Source organism: Amia ocellicauda, chromosome 21, assembly GCF_036373705.1.
Source record: "Amia ocellicauda isolate fAmiCal2 chromosome 21, fAmiCal2.hap1, whole genome shotgun sequence".
Lineage (NCBI taxonomy): Eukaryota > Metazoa > Chordata > Actinopteri > Amiiformes > Amiidae > Amia > Amia ocellicauda.
In genome coordinates, this window is record NC_089870.1 from 18,933,869 (window position 1) to 18,959,995 (window position 26,127).

Genomic DNA, 26,127 nt, shown 5'->3' on the forward strand with positions numbered 1-26,127 from the left:
AAATCAGCTTTTCAAACTTTAAGAAAACATTAATTCATGTTGGTCATGCAGGTTGTGTATGACTCTATTAAATGTTATTTTGTTTGTTTGTTTTGTATATTGCCAATGTTTACAAGTCATGTGACACCAGGGCAAGAAGAGGCACGACCTCTGATGCTTACACTTGCAGATCTTCAGATATGAAACAATAGCAGCCTGGGTACTAGCAGTCGATCAGGGCACACATTTTGTGCTGAGAAAGACTAAACACATTTCAGTCCAAAATGAAATCTAAAATCTTTTTCAGTCAAACACTTCCCTCATCAATATTACATACATAAAAAAGCTAAGAAATATTTGGATATTGCTACAGCTTAAAGAAAACTGGATAGATTCTCAAGTAGCTGCTTACAAGGCTGCCAGTAAAAAATGCCGGCAAGTGGCTTCATGTTTCAGGGTCTTAACAATGCGAGAGGGGAACCAGGTAAAATGAAACACAAAGAAGGACACAATAAGAAAGGGTTGGAGTCTGGAAGGCTGTTGGAAATGTACTTCTTTACCTTGAATTCCGTAAACCGGTCAGTATCGATTCCACCGCTATCTATGACCTCATTTTCAAGGCTGGGAGAGGCGCTTTGTCTCAGATGTGTTCATTTTAATAATGGCAGAAGCTCAAGCAGACGCCTCAACCTGTTGCTAAGCACTGGCGTTCTCCCGTTCATTCTCCCCCTCTCTTGCCAAGCCTACAGAGCATTAAGGATATGCTGCATACCACAAGGGCTAAACCAAGTCTCGCACAATTCAATCAGTGTCAGAGGGCGCACAACTATGTGAACATTGATACACACCATTTACAACAGAGAGAAAACGTGCTGCTTTCACAGAACGCACATGTATTCGCTGCCAGAGCCGGTGGTGTTGATTTGTACACATTAATTCCTACTGGACAGACGCCCAGACAAGCCCAATGAAAGACAGAAGTTTAAACTTTCAAAAATAATTACCTCATGTAAAGATTTACTAAAATATGTCTGCATGAAGTAAGTATTACTCTCAGTCATATATTATCACTAATGTTAGTATGTCAATTCTAAATTTGTATAGCTTTTCAGAAGATTAGATCAAAGGGCTCTTCTGGGAAAACAAAACTGGTTTACAGACACAGGTAACACACAGAAGAGCATCAACACAACATCAATTAAAAAACATTAGACTGCACTGGCTTCTAACTGGTCTAACTGCTCCGTTTCACTCTGGATTTGCATTTCACGGCAGACAAAGCCCTGTACGTCCTGCACTGTGGACTTCGGCCCCTCGAGTCTCACGCGGGCTCTAGCTTTCTCTTCTGTTCCCAGGCTGCACACCGGCACCACTAGCTCACGTTACTACTTCACAGAAACTCAGAGGAGTCCGAGGGGAACTGGAGAAGCCAGACTGAGGACAAGCCACCACTTCAAGAAAATCATGTGGTGCGCTTTTCAGAGCGGGACGAGAGAAAAATGCAACTTACCAAGACAAGGGCTAAAGCTCGGAGCCGACCAGTGTGGGAAGCTAGTGTGGGTTGCGGACGCAGCACCATGGTGTTGTGAGCGCGTCATGTGATGAGCTAGGCACCATGCATACTTGAGCAGGACTTGTGGCGGCTTGCCTGCCAGCCCTGCTTGTCTGGGAGGGAAGGGACGATCCTAAACTCGGCAGGTTAATACTCTTTACAGCTGTGTCACACCCAGAAAGAGAGAGAGACGGAGGGAGGGAGGGGGTGAGGCACAGTCATAACAACTGAGCAGATAGCGCAGGGAGCATGAAAAGGAGAGAGAGTGAGAGAGAGAGAGAGAGAGAGAGAGAGAGAGAGAGAGAGGGGGGGGGGGAGAGGACTTCTGCATTTCTTTCTAGAGAAATCCTTTCATTTCTGTAATGTTGGTAACAATAGCACTCGTCTGTGTTTGTTTCGATGAAGGAAGTGGACCATGATAGCAAACAGGAATTTGTTGCCTCAGATTTACTGTGAGAACAAGCTAAACTTTACAATGAAACTACAGTGAACATGATGACCCATAATGATTCACCATTTCTTCAGTCCAGACAATGACCAGGTGAATTTGACATTGTGTTGCAGTGTTTTCTCCATTTTTAAAGTTAAAATAAAGGACAAAGAAGTTGACACTGGCATTGAAAACAAATCTGTGGTTATCTAGAGCTGTATGTTAAATTATTTTATTCTAAACTACGATTAAGTGCTTTGGAGGAAAGAGTGCATCTGTACGCCCTTCTCTCCGGAGACAAAGCGCTTCAAATTACCGCAGCTAAGGGAGTGCGATTGCAATGCAAACAATGTAGCAACACAATGTCATGCTGTAGTGTCAGTGTGTCTCGGGGATTGATTTACTCCACGGAACGCAGGAGTGCGGGAGCAGCATTGAAACTAGGCCTCTGTTGTGCACTGACCATGACAAAACAGAAAAATGCCTCTAATTGTGAGCTTTTAAGGGACTGTAGTGCAGAGAACCAAATGCTAATGAGGTTAAGTATGCAGTCGATAGACATGGCAAGGTAAATCGAACCACTGACAAATGAAAGACTGAAACCTATTCATGAACTTGAGGTAGGTTTTCGGTTTAGGAGAACCCAAGCTCAGTGGTCTTTGTTCATTTTTACACACTTTTTTGTGGAGACAACAGCAACAATTACTTTTTCAATTCCCTTACAGAGCATCGTTAAAGAGACCCAAAGCACATTTTAAGACCTAAAACATCTACAGTTCCTCTTACCCCCCCCCCAAGTACTGAGCCTTCTTTTGTTAGGTACTTTCAAAGCATGCTTTTCCCATGTTGTGAAGTGTTTCGGTTCCAAAGCCTCCTCTGCTCTGAAGCAGTTGCAATTTCTATGGGGAACCCTCCGCTTAAAGAGAGACATCAATCACAGAACAAGGTATGGACAGAATTCAGTTGTTAGAAGATGGCAGGCTGGGTTTCATTGCTGACGCGGACTGATGTACCAGAAACAAAGTAACAAAATGCCCCAGTGTGCCTATACTCAATCCTAACTGGAGGCAAGTATGTTCTTATTCAGATGTCTGTCTCGAAAGCAGCAAAATAAAGGGTCCCCAGGCATAAAGAGCTAGCACAGTCTAAGCTCCTGATGAATGTTCTGGATTTCAAATCTCAGAGACAACTTTCAGGTAGCGCTTGGCTTTGTTTAGCCCGCAATTTGCCGTCTACACTCACACACATGTACACACACGCACACGTTCACACACAAGAAGTTGCGATAGTTTCTTTATGATTGCTAGATACCTGCCTCGGTTAAGGATTTGTCACTTTCTGGCATGTGAAATTGGTGGCTGTAGAGGGGAGGATTATGGGTAATTCAGAATGTTTACATCTTTCATTAAAATAATTATTCCTCCTAAATGACTAACAAGACATTTTGAAGCAGTCTTCAAATTATTATTTAGGTTTAAATATCTAATTTATACTGCAGACACACCAGACTGTGGCCAGGCTTTTGTGTGGAAAGCTGAAATATGAAAATGCTGACTAAGCATCTTGTTGCTGCCGCTGTCATAATCATCATCATCTTGCCACAACTTGTCCCATCACCCGTGTCCAACCCTGGGCTATAAAACTAATCTCTGCTGGGGAAATGTGTTCCCACCTGTTTGTTACATTAGTTCTGCTCTCGGGCTCCAAACGGCAGACCCATGTTGTTGCCACACAGCTGTACTGTCAATCACGCGCGCTGTACCATGGGGTAAACAGCAAGGCTCTCGCCATTTAAAAGGGCTGTTTCAGTCCAATAAACTGACTTCAACATCCGCACCACATGACCCACATTGCAGCATTTGGAAGAAGAGACCTTCTGTCTAAAACAACTAAAACAAACTTTGCCTCGGTTCTCGCTCGTTTTCACGTTTCAAACCCCCCAATGCTTATTTGTCAAGTACAGAAGTACACTCTGTAAGGAAATAGTACTTGACACTTCTATTTAATTGGAATAACTTATCACTTTACTTCCAAGACTGTACTTTATCAAAACGGACAGATTAGATGGAATAACAGCGTCTCGCTCATCGTCTGGGGTAATTACTCCAAAGAATAAAATGCCATTTAAAATAAACAATACCATTAGACACAAGTCATATTTTCCAATTCACACAGCCCTGGTCACACATTTAAAATGACGTAGAAGCGAATGTAATCAGCGAGCATCAGGTAAGCATACATAATGCGCCACGAAAATAAAAATAATTAAAACTCAAAGTCCTGCTCAGTAAATTAATTACAGAGTTCTCTTAGAGTAAACAGTGAGTGATGACAAGGGAGTGGGATAGGGTCTAACCGAGTTCAACATTTATTCCAAATTATAACAACTCCCTGAATGTTTAAGATCTCTGCCGGTTCAGCCGAGTCCCAAATCCATCCCAGCAGTCTTGGGTCCTGAGCAGAAAGCTGTCATTTCTAAACAAACCAATTATTCAGGACTTTTAATCCACTGCCAACACAGAGGGTTGAGTCACGCACTGGGTTGGGCTGAACTGGGATACTTCCCATTTGTCCTTAGTAAGGGCATGTGACCATTGTGACAAACTCCACAGGCGCACAGCATCAAAACATCACACACACACCACTGACTAGAGACACGCAGCCTGCCCACACGCTGACGGATAAATTACTGTCCCGTTCCTGGAGAACTTCAGTCTGCTTGTGTGTCATTTTCTCTTGGTGCCAAAAGAGGGCTGTAGAGTTCACCGTGCAGGCAGGTGCTTAAGACGACCAAAAAACAGATCTCTTCCGAACAACAGCTGACAAACAATCTGTCACGTCGTGGTTGTGAATTACAGACCCAGGCCAAATGGAGACGCGTGACTTTTTTCGCTGACTCACTGCCAGATGAAGCTTATCTGGCAGACAATTACTACATCACACAGTGGAAATTTTTTTATAAGAGGGATGTAGGGATGTTTTTAAAATGATCTCCCTGCCATTTCGTCCGTCTTGTTTATCACGTGTGCTGGTTTGTTGTGTGCAATGGCGAGTTCAGTGCGTGCATCATACATAGCACTTCCTACGACGCACTGATGCACAGATGGAAGGGATCTTGCCAATTGCACACCTATGATGTACATGATTAAATAAGATGTACAGGATAAAAAGGAAAAGAGCAGAGTTGAGATGAGTGGAGGTGTGCGTTCGTGAATATTGCGAGAGTGATTGTACAACCAACGCCAGGCATGATGTCAACCAGTAGCTTAACCTTCGGAGTGGATCTTCTCCAGTGAGCGTGTTATCTGGGTTATCAATTAGCTCTCAGCACTGAAACAGACACTCCTGAAAAAATGACCAAGAATGTCTCAAAGACCGAACGAAAGCATCAGCACCGCAAAGGAAGGCCGAAATCAGTGCTTTGATACAGCGTCAAAGCCAATCTATATGAAACATAAAACCTGCTCTGGTTTACTACCTGCCAGACCAACACACATTAACGATTTATGTATACTGTAGGGGAATAACAGACTGCCCGATAAAGTAGCAAGGACTTAGCTCAAGGCTCAGTCAAATTCAACCCCCTCTCTGGATTACTAATCAACAGTAAATAAACCGAAACCCACTTAAACATTAAAACAGAACCGGATATTAAATTATTTTTTTTTTTAGCTTTTTATGACCGCCAAACCAAAGTGCTTTAATTAAGCACCCATAATCAAGGGGTATTTGTTAACGTTTGTATTCATAGAGACAATAAAACCAAAAAAGCAAGTGCTTCCAGGGAAGGGAGAGTATCTGTTGAATTAACACACAAACAGCCACAGCTGCCATCGTCAATCGTAAAGCTTTAAAAACAATCGCCAAGGAACAATAAAGCCACATCCCTGGGAGGGGGAAAGAAAAGGAAAAGGGTCTGTGGTGTCAGAGCTTCAGAAAGCCCCAGCCCTAGCCCTAGGAGCTGCAATCTCATGTTTCAGTGGGGGGAGAGCACACATTCACTGGTGTTTTCTCAACCATAGCCACCCCCACCCAACTTCTGGCTGCTCCAGTCACATAAACTAAGGGCGATTGAGCGATACATCTGTCCCACTGAAAGCCATCAGAAACCAAATGAGGTTTTCAGTCACGTCAAAAATAGACACAGTTCTATAGCAATATCTCTGGGGGTTTGCACAGAAAAGCCACCGGCCTCTGCATTTTCAGAAACTGTTTTGTTCTGTAATGAATGTACACTTACTATAAAAGTATATGATGACAGATGTATGGATTATTACAGTAAGCCTCCAAACATAGCAGTTCCATACCTTAGTATTCATTCTTCTAGTAGCAACACAGTATGGAACTATAGATATACATATAAAACAATGTGGCTGCTCTCCTACAATTTAATTTTACACCCCAGATGGAAAAAAACGCACCTGTCTGAAATAACTACCCAAGCACGATTCTTTACAGATGTATCTTCTTCCTATTTCCAACTGGGAGAGCCACTTTGCACAATGCACGCAGAGTAATAAATTGAGCCTGCCAAGCTGCCTTACCTCTAATCTAGTCTCCATGGAAACCTTCTCGGCCCTAATAAATGACTGGTTTAAATAAAAAAAGTGACACGAGATAGTGAAGGATAAGTCTTTATTGATCTAATCAGCCGTACACAATATTAGCTGTTAGGATTGCTAAGGAAAGCTAGCCAATAAGCGACACAGCGGCTCAGCTGGTGAGACTATCAACACAAAAGGGCAGGTAGGCCAGACAGTGCTGGTCTGGATCTGGGTCGTGACCACAAATCCCCACATGGCTGCCCGTAACTGTGCGAGTGCTGCCAGGGTTGGGTGAAATCAATCGCCCCGAGCTTCCTGGACTTGCGACACGTACGCGCTTGCAATACCCGTTGACTTTATTTAGTGCCTGTGGCCGGGGTGGGACTGTATTGATTTTGCTGAGTCACACGGCACTGCAGATTGTTTGAACTTCGGAGAATAAATAGAGAAATCGTTACAAAATGGTTATCCAGCTGGGAGACGTCACCGCGTCGAGTGTTTGATCGTGTCACACGTTATCGCACACCTTCTATGAAAGGCTGTCTATTATGTGTCTCCACCCTTCTCACACAGGTTAGCTGATAGAGGAGAGAGAGAGAAAGAGAGCACTGAAAAAGTACCTGCCACCAGCTTTTCATTTTCTCCACTGCAAGGTAATGCAACAGCATTCAAACAGTTAAGAAATTATCCCACCATTACATTGCACACACTGTCCGTACTCTGGGGAGATTGGAAGTCATTATCATTTTTTTAAATGTTATACCTGCCACACAAATCTTTTAATACCGATGACTTTTCTTAATTTAAAAACAATCAAGCGCATAATCCCACCCTGCATTTACAGTTTTTCTTTTTAAATGTTACTTCAAAGAGCTTTGTTCTGCAAAGAAAAAATAAGTCATCTTTCAGCATTAAGTTTTACTTCCTTTGTCAATCACATCACTTTCAGCTCTTTGTCAATTAAATTATCACACTTAATGCAAATGCATGTTTCATTCCTTTGGATGGCTAAGTAGCACTCTCTCCAGGTCAGGGCAAAAGCAAAAACAAATGGCACAGAGATGGATTTGTGTCTCGAGACAGTAGGTGCAAAGTATCTCTTGCCCATCGTAATGGATAGTTTTAATGAACCGTCATTATAGTTTTTCTATCGTTGTAAATGCAGACCTACAGTATCAAAAATGGCTCATCAATGATTCACGCGATGTTCATGATTACAATTTCTCCTCATATTTTATTACTAAAGGAAAACAGGATCGGTATTCTTGTACAGAACAGATTTCTATCCTCATGTGCAGCTTTATGTGCAGCTTCATGGGCAGCTCTTTCCATCCTAGTTGACCTGCAATCTCTTGGTCAGAAGTTGCATTCGTTGCATTGTCTGTTGTGACCCATATGTGCGGTAACATCCCCTGTACCTTTGACAAAGCCCCGATGTGGGAGCACTTACTTGGGGAGTGGGCCCGGGACGCCTCCTGGCTGTGCTGGTCCTCGGTGTGGAGAGACTGCAGGTCCGGGAAGGACGCCGCCACGCTCAGAGAGCTGGGGTCCTCGGAGTGCGAGGTCCAGCTGCCGTCCGAGGGAGGGGCGTGGCTCCAAAAACTGGCCTGGGAGCAGCGATTGCGCGGCACGCCTCCTCCCGAGGAGCCTGGAAAACAGCATACACAACACGTCAGCACAGACGTTCACTGCAGTTACACAGTGAGTTAAGACAAGGAGACAAGGGTATTTTAAATACATTATAACACTACGACAACGCAAAGTTTATTTATTAGCTTGTGTGTTTACAAGGGACCGAAAGGCAAACTTTCATACGTCTGTCATATCCGGATTTAAATTTTCACTCAGAACCTGTGATAAGGTGTTTGGTATGGTACAGGAAGGGCAGTAAATCAAGACACAACTTCTTGGAAGTCCATACCCAGTATACCCATGTCTTTAAATTGTACCTTGTAGTTTTTCAAGGCTGTAAAAATGGTGGACACGACAACTAAAAGACTACAGGTCCCAGGATACAGCGGGGTCTACTCAGGTGAGTCATTCATGCCAAACATCTGTTGCTTATCAGGTGTGGATTTTACAGAAGGACATGTATTGTTGCCGGTTGATCGACCTTTCCTATGTGACCTGGACTATGGACAGTGTTTACACCCAAAATTAAGAAACATCACGAGGAGACACCTTGTCTTGGTGTCTGTTATTTCTAATAACAGTGTAGAAGAGTCTGAAGAGAAAATAAGTCCACACAACAAGGCCGCTTTCCTACAATACCCATATGGCAGTCCTGCACAATAATGAGACATGCATAAACATACTCTAACTACATCATTTGTACTTAACAAACAGAACATTTTACTGATTTCATTTTCTCATCGTCTCTTTTGCATTTTAACTCTGTTCCTTGGCATGTTTTAGTGTGCACATTCCACATTGCCGAATGTTTAAGTCTCTTAGCAACCCGCAGCATCCTCGCTCTGAAACGGTTAGCAGACGGGAACATGTTGGTCAGTAATTCCATTCCAATAACGAGCCAACATTCACCCTCCTACACTACGATTTGAAATAAAATGACTCTTCACAGCAGTGAGTTTTACATGTATTACCTTTTGAAACTTTTAATCGTAAAAAAATAACAGTTCTACTGCGTTTTGCGGTATTGATATCTGCTTCCCAACTCCATCACAATAAAAACAGAGAATGTGAAAGCAGTACACAGAAAAATTAAAGAAACTCTTACATACGATTATATCAACCACTTTATTCTGCCTTTGTCTGTTTTATTAATTGTATTCCTTATCAACCTAGTCTCTTCCTAAAGTTGTGTCTTGATTTCTATGAATTGGATAGCTTAATTTTGCTCTGAAACAACAAGTCAGAAATTTGTGTACGATCTGACGGCACACAGAAAAAATGTTCAGCTGCAATTTCTCTGACCACTACTTACAGTGTTGGTTTCTAAATTGAGGGTTTTTCTGGAAAACATATGAATGTGTAAGTACCATTGTGCTCAAAGTGAAATCCTAGAGCTACTTTATCATATAATATTTCAATGCCCACACAGCAGTTATCACATTTTTCCATCATTTTTTCACTTAATGCTTTAATGGACCCCTTTCAAAAAAGCATTCTTTCTCAAACAAGTAATTAAATAAGTGCCTACTGCATGCGTCTACACCTCCTTTCAAAGCTACTGTGCAAGAACCATGGGCAGACCTTACACCAGCCCATCTGAAACAAGGGCTTGAAACTATTTAGCAAAGGAGGTAACCCAGGTCATTAATTGAAAACACCTTGGTCGTCCAGCTGCATAAGCCACAGACACCCTGCAGACAGTCAGACTGCTCTCTGCCTTTTGCCAAGACATGATAATAATAATATGACTAAATATATTCACAGTGGCTTTATATTATTTATATTGCCTACATATGAAGCATATTGTCTGAAAAGAGAGAGAAGAAACATTCAGTCAAAAAGCAGATTATATCATAACTAATGAACTACATCATTTCAAACAGAAATAAATACACAGGTGAAATGTAAGTATTTTAAATGTGATATGAAATTCTTACATATGTACACATTGCCTTTTACTCCACCATTGTAAAGGCAGTTTTAATATAAAAATAGACAAATAATAATGCCAGTAAAGATCTTCCAGATATGAGGCACTGTAACCAGACACACCAAGCTGTATGTCACCTGGTCACACAGTTCGGCATTATTCCAAGATACGTCTCTCTTTTAACTGACAAACAGCAAATCCTTATTTTCTATTAAACCACACAAATAAAGCATAATCATTTACATCTCAGAGCTTAGCTACAAAGATGAACGAGTCCAATAAATATATAGAGATCCACAGGAAATAAACAGAAAACGCTGAAGAGCTGAACCCAGTTCCAGATGCAGAGTTTGCTATTTCTAATTGCATTTCATCCCTAGTATGAACTTAATGTAATATCCATTACGTAGGGTCCTGTTTCAATCAGGAATCTCACACATCCAGTTACGCAAAACAGACGACACACTGTGCTCTCAGTTTCATTTATAAAACAAGGTGGTGTCAGCGTCCCACAGATCACCACCACAGATACCAGCTCTGTCAGCCGTACCTCAGACGTGGTGTCTTCATCACTCATTTAATAAGGCCTTCCGTCTCTTTCACAAATAATGTTTTATATTTCTGGAACAAACCTCCTGATGTATCTCTCTCAACCTACAGCAAACACACACACCATCTATAAAAAGACTGTTTTTCAAACATGTGGCTGCTCTTTCCAAGAACAAAAAAAACCCCAGTAATTTGCAGAACTGCAATATAAGCATGGTCTGTTCTTTATTGGTCTGTGAAGGAGAAATGCCAGTGAAATGCCACAATATGAACATGAAGGGCTGTCGCACAGTAGTGGAGATCTTGCCTTTACAACGCTGAACAGTAGTACTCTTCTATTTGGATAAAGGCTTCCTCGGACTTTTCTGCATCCATTTACATCCAAATAGTGTCTCCACACTTCAACAATGCCGAAGCTGACGGCACACCGAGTGGATTACCATGGGAAAACCTCCCAGGCTTTGTTACTACCTGCTTTTAAATCCCACGGGGTTAAATAGACTGGGACAATCTTTGTGTGCAGCATTCCAGTGAGGGATAATAATGGAGACTATTGGCGAAAAAAGGTGGCAAAACTAGATTAAAGCTAAAGTGAAACTAAATTAAATGATTTCAGAATAAACCATGGTAGTAGAATTACATGTGGTGGACGGCACTTTACAGGGGAAAGAAGCCAAATCACAGTACATTTTCATTACTGAAAGACACCGATAGCACTGAGGATGCCAAAACACACTGTACTGATTTAAATAATATTATTCTGAGCAGTGATTTGTTCTGGGGGGGGATAAATAAAGCTGGCTGCTTCTTTAATATTATATTTACTCTATAGTGAACCAAAGGATTGCTGAATTCTACTTAACACCACAAAAAGGGAACTGAAAAGTTTCAGTTGAGATGTTGGCATCTCTCTTGAAGAGCCCTTTTGTTCTGACACAGTTCTGGGGTGGGAGGAGTTTGGGGTACTTGGTCCCACTGCGCTTGCCGTACCTGTTACCTGTGGCTGGACGGGAAGTGCGCTGGTCCACGGCTGGTCATCAAACTGGACCCAGGTGCTCTGAGGGGTAGGAGGCTCGGGGGCTGGCATTACTGTCCCGGGAACAGGCGACGGGAAGGAGGCGTCCAGGGCACGCTGATGCAGGCCGAGGTCACCATCTGGAAGACAGGGTGGTGTCCGGATTTATGCTCAGCACAGACACAGTGTGGCCCAAGACATGACACAGTCCAGTGTGTCCTACAGGGCACCCTAAGCCAGTCATTGCCACAGTGTTTTCACAGAGAACCAGACATTTGTTCAACAGTTAGAAGAATATGTATTTTAACAGACAACTTGGATATACATAGTAGCTAAAGAAATATTTTATATAGAAATTAACATTTGTAAAAGCCAAAAAGGCTCCGCATTAGTCGGATTATGTGTATTTAATGGATAAATGTAATGGACCTACATTAAGATTAACTCAAACAATCACCACACATTCAATACGCGTTTGAGAAGAAAACTTTAAAGGCAGTTAACAAAGAGATGTCAGAACTGGCCACCGATATGAGAAAAAGCCGTTCGAGACGTTTTTCTGTGGTTTCTTTTATCTCACAGGACGGTGTTGAGTAAAACAGTAGGAATTTCACAGCGCGGTGATGATAACTCACCAAAAAGACAAACTTCATTCACTGCACTGCATGAGATAAATGAACGACAGAATTCGAAGAGTGCTTGGAAAATCATTTATTCTGTATTAAGCACGTATATTATATTTTGCCCAAATTAAGGGGGGTGGGAGGTAAATCATCTTATATGTGTTAAACTGCAATGGATTCTGGGATACTGCATCGATAGCTGTGTTTGTAGTCTGCAGGAAAGAAGACAGTAACACGGGCACCTCTATATAACCAGCAAGGAAACCATTACCTTTCTTGGTTAGCAGGGAATGAAGAGGAGGCTCGTCAGCGAAGGAGACCCAGTCAGACCGCTGTGTGGCCTGTCCCGTTGTACCCACGGCTGTCATTGTGCCTTAACTTGAATCATTGCTTTCCAAAGTCAATGCTGCGCTGCAGGAGGCGTCCCGGTTTAGGATTCACTTCCTTCGGTGTCCATGTAGTGGCACTCCTGCATGAAGAGATCGAAAAGCCACGCAGTCAACTCCTTTGCTGCGCTTTGTGTCTTCTAAACTCGCAGGTAGAATCAATCAATTTAGTTCACAATCATAACTGATGGAAAGACAAACACAGGGCTCAGCATTCAGATCTTCTAAGGATTATCTCCCTGCTGTTCTGGCTTTATATCTGGACAGAGGCATCAATAACCAACACCCCCGTGTCATTAGAGCCGCACTGATATCAGAGAGCAAACACTACAGTGGTTACTGAGATTGTGTCTATAGACAAAAGGTTAAGGTTGCCATGTTGCTCCAGCTGAACTTTTCACCTACACAACATCCACACCACATACACTGCAAAGAGATCTTATGGCTTCAACAATCTGTCTTATAGTTATGCTCAAAACGAAGTATCAGCAAATGCACAAAGTCTTGCAATATGGGCTGGATCTTGGATTACTCTCCAGTCACATTTCTTCTCTTGCAAGTGCTATCAGATGCGCATTTGTCACCAAGCAACCAAACCCCCACACTTTGCTTTCTATTACGACCCAGCGAAGGCATTCTTGCACGTCTGAGTCTGGTCTGTCACCACGTGAAAACAATAAGTGGAATTCTATGTTAATTTTGCCGATGCAGTCATTTCGGTATGGGAATCATTTTTGGAAAAGGTGTCCCCTTACTACACAGTGCCGAAGACTAGCCTATCTTAAAAACCTGCAGAGCTGAATAGTGTGTAAAATGTAGTACACCACACTTCTACAAATAAAACAATAATTGGAATTCAACTGAATCGTTTTATTAATAGGAAATATGATGCTAACATTTCGAATGGTAGATAAATACAAAAAAGGATTGTGTAAGATGAGCTCATATTAAAAGACTCTTTGAACCTTTAAAGACCTTGCAAACCAAACATCATCACAACAACTACTCCACTTCGAACGCCCTCAGCCAATCAGATCACAAGTATTTTTCATCTGAACCACTACTTGCACCGCGTTCAAGAAAACTGCAATCTAATCCTTTATATAAGATAATTGTTCCTTCAAAATGAATCCCTACAGACTCATAAATCTGTGTATATCCGAACAGGAAATCTATATGCATTGTTTTTGTATGCAATTTCCATTTTTGTTTCCCACAAGGTCAAGGTGAAGGTCTAAGGACACCGTCCACCTTCTGCTCGGTGAGAGAAGACAGGAAACGCGTGCCCCTGGGGGAAGCACTCTCCGACTTCTTGTGCAGGACTGGTAAACAACCACGCTAACTTTTCTTTCGTCTTCCGGACAGAAACGTTAGCACTTAACGTCCTGTGAGACAAGCCTGTGCACAGATGCTGCGCTTCACATAACGCGGGCTGCACCCTTGCCACAACGTCGGCTCAACACATACACAGCGGTCTTCGAAAACAAAGCACAGAGCAAGCCAAGCCAGGGCACGCAAACCCTGGGACCAACAACACATTTAACTAGAGCTGGACTCTCTAAGAGCCAGCGAGAGGACAATTCTGGTCGTGTCAATGAAAACTAAAATGATAAAGCGCAAGGATGACTGCACGTCTTAAAAATCTGAATCGGTGGTGAATAAATCTGAACAGAAGAAAAAGCATGCACCTTTGAGAAACATTTACAACCCCCCAATCTGATGCTAAAGTTCTCACTTCCCTTACCATTATCTAGCAGATAAATATGTCCCTTTGTATATCAAATCTTCTGTGTCCTGTTGTTCTTGTTTTCTTGCACAAATACACCCCTTCCACACTTTCACTTCCAACATGCCAGCTGCCTGACAAATTCAATAGGAATATGATTTCCTTGCAGCTAGCAATCTAATGAGACAAGCAAACAAATGAACACAACTTTTTAGAGCAGAAAAAAACAACCACAGAGCCGTAATTGTTATACAGACCTACTCTGATGTAAGCCAGGCTTCAAATTTGGCTTTTACTGGGTGTTTAAAAGTTTCTACATTATGTTTTCGTGAACACACCCTCCCCTGAGCTGTTTTTTTCTTCTTCTTCTGTGCAGCTTCATTTGGTTTGAAGCATATTATCTGACACAATCCACAGTCCTTTTCAGCTGGCTGGCGCTAACGTGGTCAACACCCTGAGACGCTGGCCGGCGAAAGCCCATTCCTAATCCCCAGAGCTCCCACGGACAGATGCTGCTTCACTGGTTCCTGTTTGGAAACTAGGATTACATCACAGGCTGTATTTTTAAAGACTTCATTCTCTTTCCTGTTTCCAAAGCTGAACCCTCGACCTTTAAGAGCACAGAAAAAAGGAAGCAAAGTCACACTTGACGATTCATTAACAAAAGCAGGCGAAGGGACGGAAACAGTTCAGGTGCAGGTTTCAGCTGGGTGCGTTGACATTCTCAAGAATCACTCGTCAACTTCACACACGCTTTCTAAAGAAGCTTTTGATTAGGCTACATGAACACGAACAACATGTTTCTTGTGGCGGTTTGAGAGAAATATGATTAGGATCTGGGGTTTTGTTTATGGGATACATCTTGTGAAATCTGAGCTTATACTTTCTAGATCAATAGGTACATTATGTATACACACAGAAAAATATTAATAGAAATAGACACCTAACTATTCAATAAAACAAATAGGCTGTACTGTAGAGAGTATCTATATTCTTCTCAAATTGCATACAGTCAAAGGCCAGAAACATGCAAGTTTGTTCTTAGAAAACAGTGATTTATTCAGTTTATAATTGCTACATGTGGTTAAGTAGTTCCTCTTCAGGCTAATGATGTCTGAAGAGGGATTCTTGGTCAACATACGTACACCTCTATTTGCTCGAGTACACAAGATGACCTGCCAGCTCTGCGAAATAACAACTGAGAAGCTTCCTGTCTTTCTCTTAACTCTATTTCCACCACTTCTGCCAAGTCATAACATATAAACAGTGGTTAGTGTTTCCGAGGGATTATATTATCACCCCTGGATGGTCCTTTCCCGGCAGAGACCAACGAGGGATGCTGACTGCTTCATATGTAGCCAGGCCATTGTTTCTTTCTGATAATCCTCAAAATAATGAAATGAGTCACACATCTGTGTTTTCACAGGGTATGTAGTAAGACATGCTCTGGGCTGATTGAAAACAGTCACCTTTTCAATCTTCAGCAGAGTTTAGATATTAATGGATTGTGGCTTCAATCAATACACTGTGTGAACCTAATGTCTTTGTTTGCAAGCTTGAGGTGGTCTAGTTGCCCAGTGGCAAAAGGCTTCTTAACAGGGCCCCTTTTATTATTATTATTATTATTATTATTATTATTATTATTATTATATGAATAAAATGTCTTAGTCGATGTCTTTATCTAATTTCTGATACACAGTTTACATCCTTAATCTCAGGGCATCACTTGATTAAAGTATCTTCTTACTTCTAATTATAATTATTCTAATTTCTGAATGTTCTCCTACATAACCAACAATTTTTCTAATCTTGAAAGCATGTTTAGGATTGAACTGCAATCATTTAAAGGGTCCCACATGCTGATTGGATGAACTGGATAGGAATTGAAAAATGGTGGTGATTCATGTTTTCCTTTTCAGATTTCAAGACAGAAAACAGGAGACACTTCTTCACACAGAGAGGCGTCACAATCTGAACAAACTCCCCAGCGATGTGGCTGAAGAGACAATTTGGGAACATTCAAAAACAGACTGGATAGGATCCTTGATCACTTAGTTATTAATGGACACAAAACGAGCACGATGGGGCGAATGGCCTCCTCTCATTTTTAAACTTATGTTCTTATGTTCTTATTTCCTAATATTCTCTACTCAGTGATTAAGCTTTTTAAACGTTCCTGATCTGGACGACTCATATTAAGAATTGTGAAAGGTTAAGAATTCAGACTTTATGAATGCTCACAATATGAAAACATGAAAACAGCAATAATGGCAGGCAAAGGTTCAGCTATAGCCTACATTTTCAAATGTTATGCTTAGCTGGCATCTGAAAAATAGCCCACTGAACGACTTTGAAAGATAATCAATTTCAATTACCTAAAACGAAGGCCACTGTCCAAAGACACACAGCGCACTAATTACAGGGGCCACTGACCATGCATCCCCTGTGGTGAAGTGAAAACAAAGCACCAGTGCTGTCGTTCAAAACACATGATTCATGACCCATAATTTTACTTTACGAATGAATAGTTGTCTTAAAGAAACGCTTTCACCAGTGACTTAAAATGAAAATCATTCCTGTTGCCTATAGGACTGTTGAGCACCATCCTAACAATGTGTAATTGACCTTGTTAGCCAGGACGCTTAAACCCAACATTATCTGCTGAGCGTCTCGGTCTACCATCTTAACTCTTCGAACTTCAAACTCCCACCACAGGTAGTGGAATGACCAATCAAAAGCTGAAGCCACACCCCTATTCTCCCGCCCACGATTATATCTTCCCACGGATTGGTCAGAAACACAATGACAAATCCTCTGGCCAACAGAGCTGATGGAGGGCACTTCAAACAGCGGGGGGGAGGGGATTGATCGTAGTTTCAGCTAAGAGACTGCTCTGATTGGTCGAGCTTCTGTTTCTGAATATATAGAGATAGAGACAGGCTTTAATTATATAAAATACTCACTTTGTTTAATTCATATTTGTCATACAACGTTTCTATTTTATCATTATCTAAGCAGTAGATTTGTATCGGGTTTATATTGCTACAAATGTTTACAATGCAACACAGTCATATTTCAGGACTCATCTAAGCAGCCTTATTACTGCTTGTCAGTCAAGTGGAAGAACAAGGAGCAGAAGAAGAAGAAAAAGAAAACCTTTCATGCACCACACACAGAGATCTTCTAAGCAGCTGGACCAGGAACACAGGATTCATCCACCACAAGCTGTGAGTCAGCAGTGCAGCAGGCGAGCGAGGCTAATGTGACAGCCGCATGCCGTATCAAGTGCTAAATACAAATAGGACTGATCTCTGGTGCTCGGGTTTGAGATTAAACTATGTGTGACACCACTCCACTGCCACCGTCAACACATTCCATCGGTGACTGAATGTCACGTCCCTGGAGGAGCTTGTTGTGTACCAGTGACATATTTGCACTGTAAAAACACTGGGGGGGAGGTCAAACCACTATTGTGTCACCGCAGTCACTGTGCAATACTTATTATCCTGTCAGGTACCAGCCTCTACATTCGGTAAAGCAAAATAACATTGTCAAGACGGACAAAAAACTAGTTTAACCATAAGGAGTCATTCCTGCTTTCCCAATATAAACCCTGAGGGGATTCCCTTGTTGGTGTCCACGGGAGAATGTGCAACGTGGATTTGGGGAACTAAACACGAATTCTCAGGCTGTTTACAGTGCAGGAAGGTGGGATTGTCTTATTTCTACACCACGATATTCCATGACTCATAATGTTGCGCAAACTGTCTCACTATGCCATACTGCATTCATCACACAATCAGGAGCACTGCTGTAAAACCAAGAACGTCCCCACAGGCAGCACAAGCAACAATAGAGACCCCCAGAGACTGCAGCTGATCAATACTTCTGTTCTGTTCCCCACTGGCAGGGGCCTCCCGTCGACCGGCACTGAGACCCCCTGCTAGGTACGGCCATCTTTACAAGCAGCTTACAACACACACATAGCAGGTCGCTCAGGAACTCTGACTAAACATGTAGAGAGATAAACTGCACGAGCAAATGGTGAGCACTTGCAGCTACTACGACAGCACAGAGTAACACCTGGCCTCTCCAAGTCCAACGCCCTCCTCACACTCTGTGGTCGACCGCAGCTGTCCCTCTTGGCAACAGACGCTTGTTTTTGTGATCTCTGCTCCTCTCCCGTAGGAGATGTCTTGGATCAGTCCCGGACGTGTGGCTGTCCCTGCCTTCCTCGGCTTCCGAAGAGCGCAGCTAGAGCCTGGCCCTCTGCCTTTGCCCTGGCATGCGTTACGTGGCCGCTGCTCTGTGGTTGGACTGCGTGCTCAAGTCCGATCACAACAAGGACTGGATTTGTTGTTTTAGGTCAGGGCAGTGACAGAGCCCAATCCAATATTGTCACACTGTCCCCATAAATGTCAGCCAACAAATGTCACTGCCATATCCTTCAACATCGCTGTCTACAAACTATTCATTTTCTCAGCACTATAATGAAGTGTACTGGGTAGTTCTGTCACTAAAAACAACAAAAGAGGATTGCTTAGCAAAGTAAACATGTTTAAGGAAATTATAACTTCTCCAGGGAACAATTGCTGAAGTCCATTATATGCATGAACTAAAAAGTATTGGCATGCATGTCAGCATTAAATAGCACAATCTGAAGCTGTGTGACAATATACTGTATTGGAAAATACAACAAGAAAGCTTGACTACTCAATACCATAGCGCACAATGGAATCATTACAATATAAAAGCTTTGGACATATGCCTACACATCCTACAAGTTACTCATAAGCCTTTAGTGACACAAACCTGCAACATAAAGAACTGGTGCACTCATGCTTTAGCAACCTGTTTAGACTGATTCATGCAGATCTACCACCACCCCACCAGTCAATAAATGTCCCGTTAGGACTAACATCCATGACGTCATAGGTGGTTGTCCCCACATTGGCTGCAAAAAACCGTGGACCTGTTGATCGAGAAGTGAGTATAACTCAGGCACCCCCGCAGCCAAGGTGAGAGGGGAAGTGCTCTTAGTTTTAGAGACAAAAGATGTTACAAGGACAAGCTGTGAGGATGTGCAATCACAAGTCGCCCAGAGCAAAGTTTAGAGGACAAGGTAAAGGGTTTCACTCACCCGCGTCCACCGCACCGAGCTGCGCACGGCAAAGTGGCCCAGCCGCCGGCTTCATTCTGGGCAGAGCTGGCTGGACAGGCAGGCATGGGCACTGCGCATGAGTGGCTGCGCAGAGGAGTCGGGTCGCGTTCGTGCAGCCTGGGATATGCGCAGATCTGCGAATCTCGCCGCTCCCATTGGTGGAGCAGCGCGGTTCCGCGCTGCTCCACCAATGGGAGCGGCGAGATTCGCAGATCTGCGCACACCTGCGGACCTCCACCCCCTCAGACCGAGACCGCTCTCCGATTGGTCGCTCAGTCCACAATTGACGGCCATCGCCTTTGATTGGTCAGCCGGGCCGAAAGTAAACAGGAACCCGTGTTTCAAATCAATCACAGCATTTAATACCACAAACCAGCACTGAAAAAACCCAACATCTACTCCCCGACCATTTGGACACCCGCAGAAGTGATCTCCAGGTACAGTTTCTTGTCTTTCGAAACAAAGTCTAATCCTTTGGGATGTCCCTGTGCGGCCGCCGTAAAGTTTGGTCCGGACGTGCGTGTCTGTAGCGCCGCCTGTCGCAAAACCGACGCAATGCAAACAGGTCCAATGCAAATACCCGTTATTTAAAATGAGAGTTTATCAGTTTAGAATAAAGCTAAAGCTGTTTTTATTGTTATTTCTAGATAATTAAGTAATGAATTATCTCACTCTCCATTACTGTAACTATACATGGGATCTACATCAGAGATACTTATTTGGTGCTTGCATGATTGCTTTACAAGCCAATACGTTTGTGTAGGTTCTGTCTTGAGTGGTTTATACACATTAATAATAAGAAATACAATTACAAAAAAAGCTACTGATTTCCACTTGTTTTCCAGATTTCTCCCTCTTTTTAATTCCCAAAACTAATGTTCCTTGGTAACCTGTAGGTGGCGCAAAAGCTCTTAGAATGAAACCCCAAAGTTTGCACCATAGCTTGGTCTGTTATTGTCCCCAAATCCTGCTCTGATGGTTGGCCTCAATGATGATGATGGTGGTGCCCTCTGTAGACCGATATCAGAGCCATACACTGTGTTCTCCTTCAACAATAGACGGCAGACCTTCAAGTGTCATTTTATGATTGTACATTATGATGTCATTTATAATTGCAATTGCAATCGAGGTGTGGGACACGCTGCTATTTTAATACACGTTAGTAGCACTTATTTTCCTATTTACAGCGAGCAAGTGCTGGCTTGATCCGCTGTGTCTGTCCTGTTGCAGTGTGTCAGTTTATGGCTTTGAGAAAGTGTTTTGAGTGGTCCCTGATTCTGGGGGCGTCATTATTCAGTTGGAGGGTACAGATATAGTGTCTTCCTGCTGTCCTTAAGAGCCCCTGTCCATCAATAAGCACATGGCAGTACGAGGAACATTCGTGACATTGACTACAGACAGGAGCAGTAGCTTTCTCCGATGGCGGGTTAGTGTAGGCAAGTTCAACCTAAACCAGCCCTGAGGACACTTCGACAGAGGACATTTATTGTGCTGTTCCTCAGACATTATATATATATATATATATATATATATATATATATATATACTCACCTAAAGGATTATTAGGAACACCTGTTCAATTTCTCATTAATGCAATTATCTAACCAACCAATCACATGGCAGTTGCTTCAATGCATTTAGGGGTGTGGTCCTGGTCAAGACAATCTCCTGAACTCCAAACTGAATGTCTGAATGGGAAAGAAAGGTGATTTAAGCAATTTTGAGCGTGGCATGGTTGTTGGTGCCAGACGGGCCGGTCTGAGTATTTCACAATCTGCTCAGTTACTGGGATTTTCACGCACAACCATTTCTAGGGTTTACAAAGAATGGTGTGAAAAGGGAAAAACATCCAGTATGCGGCAGTCCTGTGGGGGCGAAAATGCCTTGTTGATGCTAGAGGTCAGAGGAGAATGGGCCGACTGATTCAAGCTGATAGAAGAGCAACTTTGACTCAAATAACCACGCGTTACAACCGAGGTATGCAGCAAAGCATTTGTGAAGCCACAACACGTACAACCTTGAGGCGGATGGGCTACAACAGCAGAAGACCCCACCGGGTACCACTCATCTCCACTACAAATAGGAAAAAGAGGCTACAATTTGCACAAGCTCACCAAAATTGGACAGTTGAAGACTGGAAAAATGTTGCCTGGTCTGATGAGTCTCGATTTCTGTTGAGACATTCAGATGGTAGAGTCAGAATTTGGCGTAAACAGAATGAGAACATGGATCCATCATGCCTTGTTACCACTGTGCAGGCTGGTGGTGGTGGTGTAATGGTGTGGGGGATGTTTTCTTGGCACACTTTAGGCCCCTTAGTGCCAACTGGGCATCGTTTAAATGCCACGGCCTACCTGAGCATTGTTTCTGACCATGTCCATCCCTTTATGACCACCATGTACCCATCCTCTGATGGCTACTTCCAGCAGGATAATGCACCATGTCACAAAGGTCGAATCATTTCAAATTGGTTTCTTGAACATGACAATGAGTTCACTGTACTAAACTGGCCCCCACAGTCACCAGATCTCAACCCAGTAGAGCATCTTTGGGATGTGGTGGAACGGGAGCTTCGTGCCCTGGATGTGCATCCCACAAATCTCCATCAACTGCAAGATGCTATCCTATCAATATGGCCAACATTTCTAAAGAATGCTTTCAGCACCTTGTTGAATCAATGCCACGTAGAATTAAGGCAGTTCTGAAGGCGAAAGGGGGTCAAACACAGTATTAGTATGGTGTTCCTAATAATCCTTTAGGTGAGTGTGTATATATATATATATATATATATATATATATATATATGTCGTTATGTGCTTTGCCCTGTGTGCCTCTGAGCCCATGGTGTCTTTTGGAAACGAAGCGATTCTATTCCAGGTGGCATCACTTGACACCAGTGACCATAAAAGGTTGTGTCCTACATAGCCATGGTGCCCTGAAGAATAAAAAATGCCATCATCGTGCTTTATAAAAAAAATAATAATAATAATAATTCCAACATTATTCCCAGCACGTAGGCTTGCAAATGTGGGGTGAAACGAGGTGACGTGTCATTGTGATTTGTTTAGGTGTTACCTTCTGGCCTGGTCTCTGGTTTTAATAAGGTCTCTTGGTGTGCACAGATTGAGTTTTCTGTTGAATTAGGTAACTCTGAAGCAGTTATCCAAAATATATACATATCATCTCATATACAGTCTCTCATCTCGTCAAAAATCCATAAAGTCAATTTGGAACTGAACAAAAGGTTTATCAATTGAATCTTCATTTGGAAACATGTACAGTGTTTGGGCCACCAACATTCTCTTATTCTAGAAAAAAATATATATTAGTAACTTTAGAGGGCCACGGGTTACAAAAATGTTTCTCTATGTTAGCACAGTATATCAGGAGTTACAGGACTAGACCGACAAAAAGGTGTCCAGTTGGATACACAAAAGATTACATAAAAATATTTGTTCCTTATCCATACACAAAATTTAAAATATCCCAGACAAAACAAAAGGCACTTAGGCCTCTCGCTCGACTGAATGAGATCAAAAGTATCGTTCAGGAGAGTGCCTTTACCGAACGATACATCAGTGTTTGGGTCCTGAATCATTTTTCCGTCACAATGAAAGCAATACTCCTCTGTCCTGATCCGTCTGGGAATTGACCTTCTTGGGGTTAATCCACCGAACATGGCTTTTTTGCCAGGAATCGCGTGGCCTCATTAGCACTCTTATTTCTAAAACTGGGGGTGGGCTTCTCTGCTGAAATGTTTGGTTAGCCTGTGCGGTACAGAGGGAAATTTCCTGGACCGGTCCCAGATAAGTCTCCAAACATCTGCCGTCTCAATCACAAGTGGGCGTGCCTGAGCCAGACCGACAGGCTCGGACCGGGTAGACCGAGGTGCTCAGCAATCTGACGGCAATGCGATTCTGATAAGGATGAACATGATTTCTCTTAGTAATTTCCTTAACGAGCCGGAAAGGAGCGAGTGCTAATGGCATTCAACTTGAAAACATGTTTCTCTGTGCTTTATGTGATCAATTTTCTAATTTCCATCACCATTTTATTTATAGAAGTATAAATAAAGGCAAACCTCTTGTTATTGTAGGCAACCTCCTTCCAAGAGTTGAAGGTTCCTGTGGAGTCTTTTCTGCTCTTTAACGAAATGTTTTAATTCTGGCACAATTATGCCTGCATGTCTTCAGTGGATTACATAACTGAGGAGTGACGCTGGCAGGGTTGTTGTTGCTAGGGACAGGAACGAGACAGACTGGATGCCTCTGCCACTCGTAACTGTAGACATTTTTTAGTTGGCAGGTGGGGTTTCAGAGCTTTCTGTAGCAGTGCAAAATGTGCAGCTCTTTTTCTGAGACGGTATGGTAAAATAAATGAGTATTTCCCATTGACATGTATTTGAAGCCGGAGAAAAAAGTGGAGCAAATTGTGCACTGGAGCAAGAAACTCTGAGCATATCACTGAGTAGACCACAGATTTGGTGAGCAATCGTTTTTTCCTTTCCTTTCCCTGAACTCTGTTGTTCCAGACATTCCTGCAGTGTGCATCATTAAAACACGCTGAAAAAAAAAAGAGGGATTTCCATTTGCAGTCTCAAAAAGTCATTTTCAGGGTTTTTATTTTTAAGTTTCAATGGAGACCTTGAGATAAACTGAGTGTTCTAGTAAAAGAGAGTCAATTATCTCACATATCTATCCAATAAAGACATAGTACCACATGAATTCATTAGCCACAGTACCGCAAACGACTCAAGTTGTGCTGAGTTGCGTATCTTGGGTGTTGCTGGTCATGAGCCCAATTCCTCTGAAACACAAACACCTTGATGACTTGCCCAGTCATGAAGTCAACTGAATTTAGCCTGGGGGTTCCTTATCATTCATATGTTTGGGATAGGATTATAAAGTAAGCACAGCCTTGAAAGTGCTGCACAATATGAGGAGAATAAGTGACACAATCAAACTCTGCCCCCCTGTATTGCTTCCATCACAAAACTAAGCACAACTCATGTGTCCACTCGAGACACATCTGTCCACACTGTACCTGTGATATCGGAACTCCTGCTCTTATCCACTTTCTCATTAAACTAAGCCCCTGATTATCTAGGTCTCCTATGCCTACCCCACCCCTCAGCACATACCTGGGACTTAACTGTATTGTGTTTGCCCTTGTTACCTCATGTGTATGAGGTTGTGTGCCGATTGTATTTTGTACTGACTGTTTTGACTGCACTTGCTAATGCTTTGGAAATGTTCCTTGTGCAACTGTAAGTCGCCTTGGGTGAGGGCGTCTGCTCAGAGGTAAATAATACTAGTCATCCAGGTCTCGAGCTAAAACATTGATGACTGCTGTCCCACACAACAGACAGTGTGAAGTTGTGTGTCTGTCATGCGTCCATCTGAAATGACAGGTGGCGTCTCCGAATGTGTTTCATAAGCAGGCCAGTCTATTCACCCGTTGACTTTAAGTCTTATTCTTGCACGAGTGGTTACTATTGGCTCTGGCTGTTTCCGAAATTGTCCAAAGTTCGTTGAAGACCTTTGAACACTTAGGTGTGTCCCATCCACTGGGCCTGTCTGTGCTGCTACTGGAGCACTTTAGGAGACAAGTAGAAAAGTCATAATTAAGTTATTGGCAAGGATACGTTAAGAATGCGCTCCATTCACAGCAATTAACATTCTTACGCTTCTTCAGTGATTTATCTGGAGAAAGAAAAGAAAGGATTCATTAAATAACAACACAGATCGGTGAAGGATTGGTAGCGTTTGTGAGTAGCTGAGGGGAATGCGTCAGACTCCAGGAACTGCAATATGAGCGAGTTCAGACACTCAGGAATGTGTATTGTTTGGCTCAGAGAAATGGCAAATACATACATCAGCTCTGAACCCTGTCACTGACTGGTGCAGACGTGTGTTGCTCCCAGGTGAAAGAGATATTATCCCACAGCACACCAGAGTTTAACGTCCTGGTTGAATCCAACTTGGGTTGATTTCCACAGAGGGGCGGTGTATATTGATACACTGGGTTTATTAACTATTTTGAAAGCATTACAGTGATGGTAAAACAGCTTCATTTAATGGGGCTCTGGAAACACAGATCTGCGTTGTAAACACGGCACAATTAATGCTTTGCTCATCCTGATATTATAACGGCACTTCGGATGAGTGTAATTGCAGCTGTCTGCCAAGTCACATTAATTCTCTAAATAAGTTCTCAATTAATTCATTGCAAATCAATTGCCTCCTACAGGTGGTGCGGCTGTATAAACTGGACTAATAGCTTCGGCTTGATTACAGCTTAGCTTTCAAAGTAATCAATAGCAGAATCTGTTTACTTTCTGCCCTTTACACACCCCAACCGCACACACAGACACACACAAACGCACCCACACACACATTTTCACTGCCTGCCAAATGGGGACACGTGTTTTAATCAAAAGTGGAGTTAAATAAGTGTAAGATTGTTAATGTTATTGTGCAAGATAAACAAACATATTTCAGTAAGGTTTACATTTTATAGTAACATATTTATATCCATGAGAGGTTCTTATGGTCTTTTAGTAGCAATATGTTAAAAAGAAGTCTAGAATTTTAAAGTGGT

The 26,127-nt window shown here is 42.5% G+C and overlaps 1 protein-coding gene across 5 annotated transcripts in view; it reads right to left on the minus strand.

Annotated features, from left to right (window-relative positions):
• The window catches only part of ston2 (stonin 2), a 29,512-nt gene extending 9,914 nt beyond the window's left edge, over positions 1 to 19,598 (minus strand). The window contains exons 1-4 of one of the 5 annotated variants that reach the window (XM_066694636.1): positions 19,507 to 19,598; positions 12,526 to 12,723; positions 11,607 to 11,771; positions 7,956 to 8,153 (exon numbers count right to left, since the gene is read on the minus strand). In XM_066694636.1, coding sequence (XP_066550733.1) covers positions 7,956 to 8,153; positions 11,607 to 11,771; positions 12,526 to 12,622 — 460 coding nt within the window. In that variant the 5' untranslated portion in view covers positions 12,623 to 12,723; positions 19,507 to 19,598. Of the gene's footprint in view, positions 1 to 539; positions 850 to 1,489; positions 1,667 to 7,955; positions 8,154 to 11,606; positions 11,772 to 12,525; positions 12,724 to 14,623; positions 15,073 to 19,506 lie in introns of those variants that run through there. The other 4 variants (XM_066694637.1, XM_066694639.1, XM_066694638.1 and 1 more) reach the window with 4 other exon arrangements.
• Between the last annotated feature and the right edge of the window lie 6,529 nt (positions 19,599 to 26,127).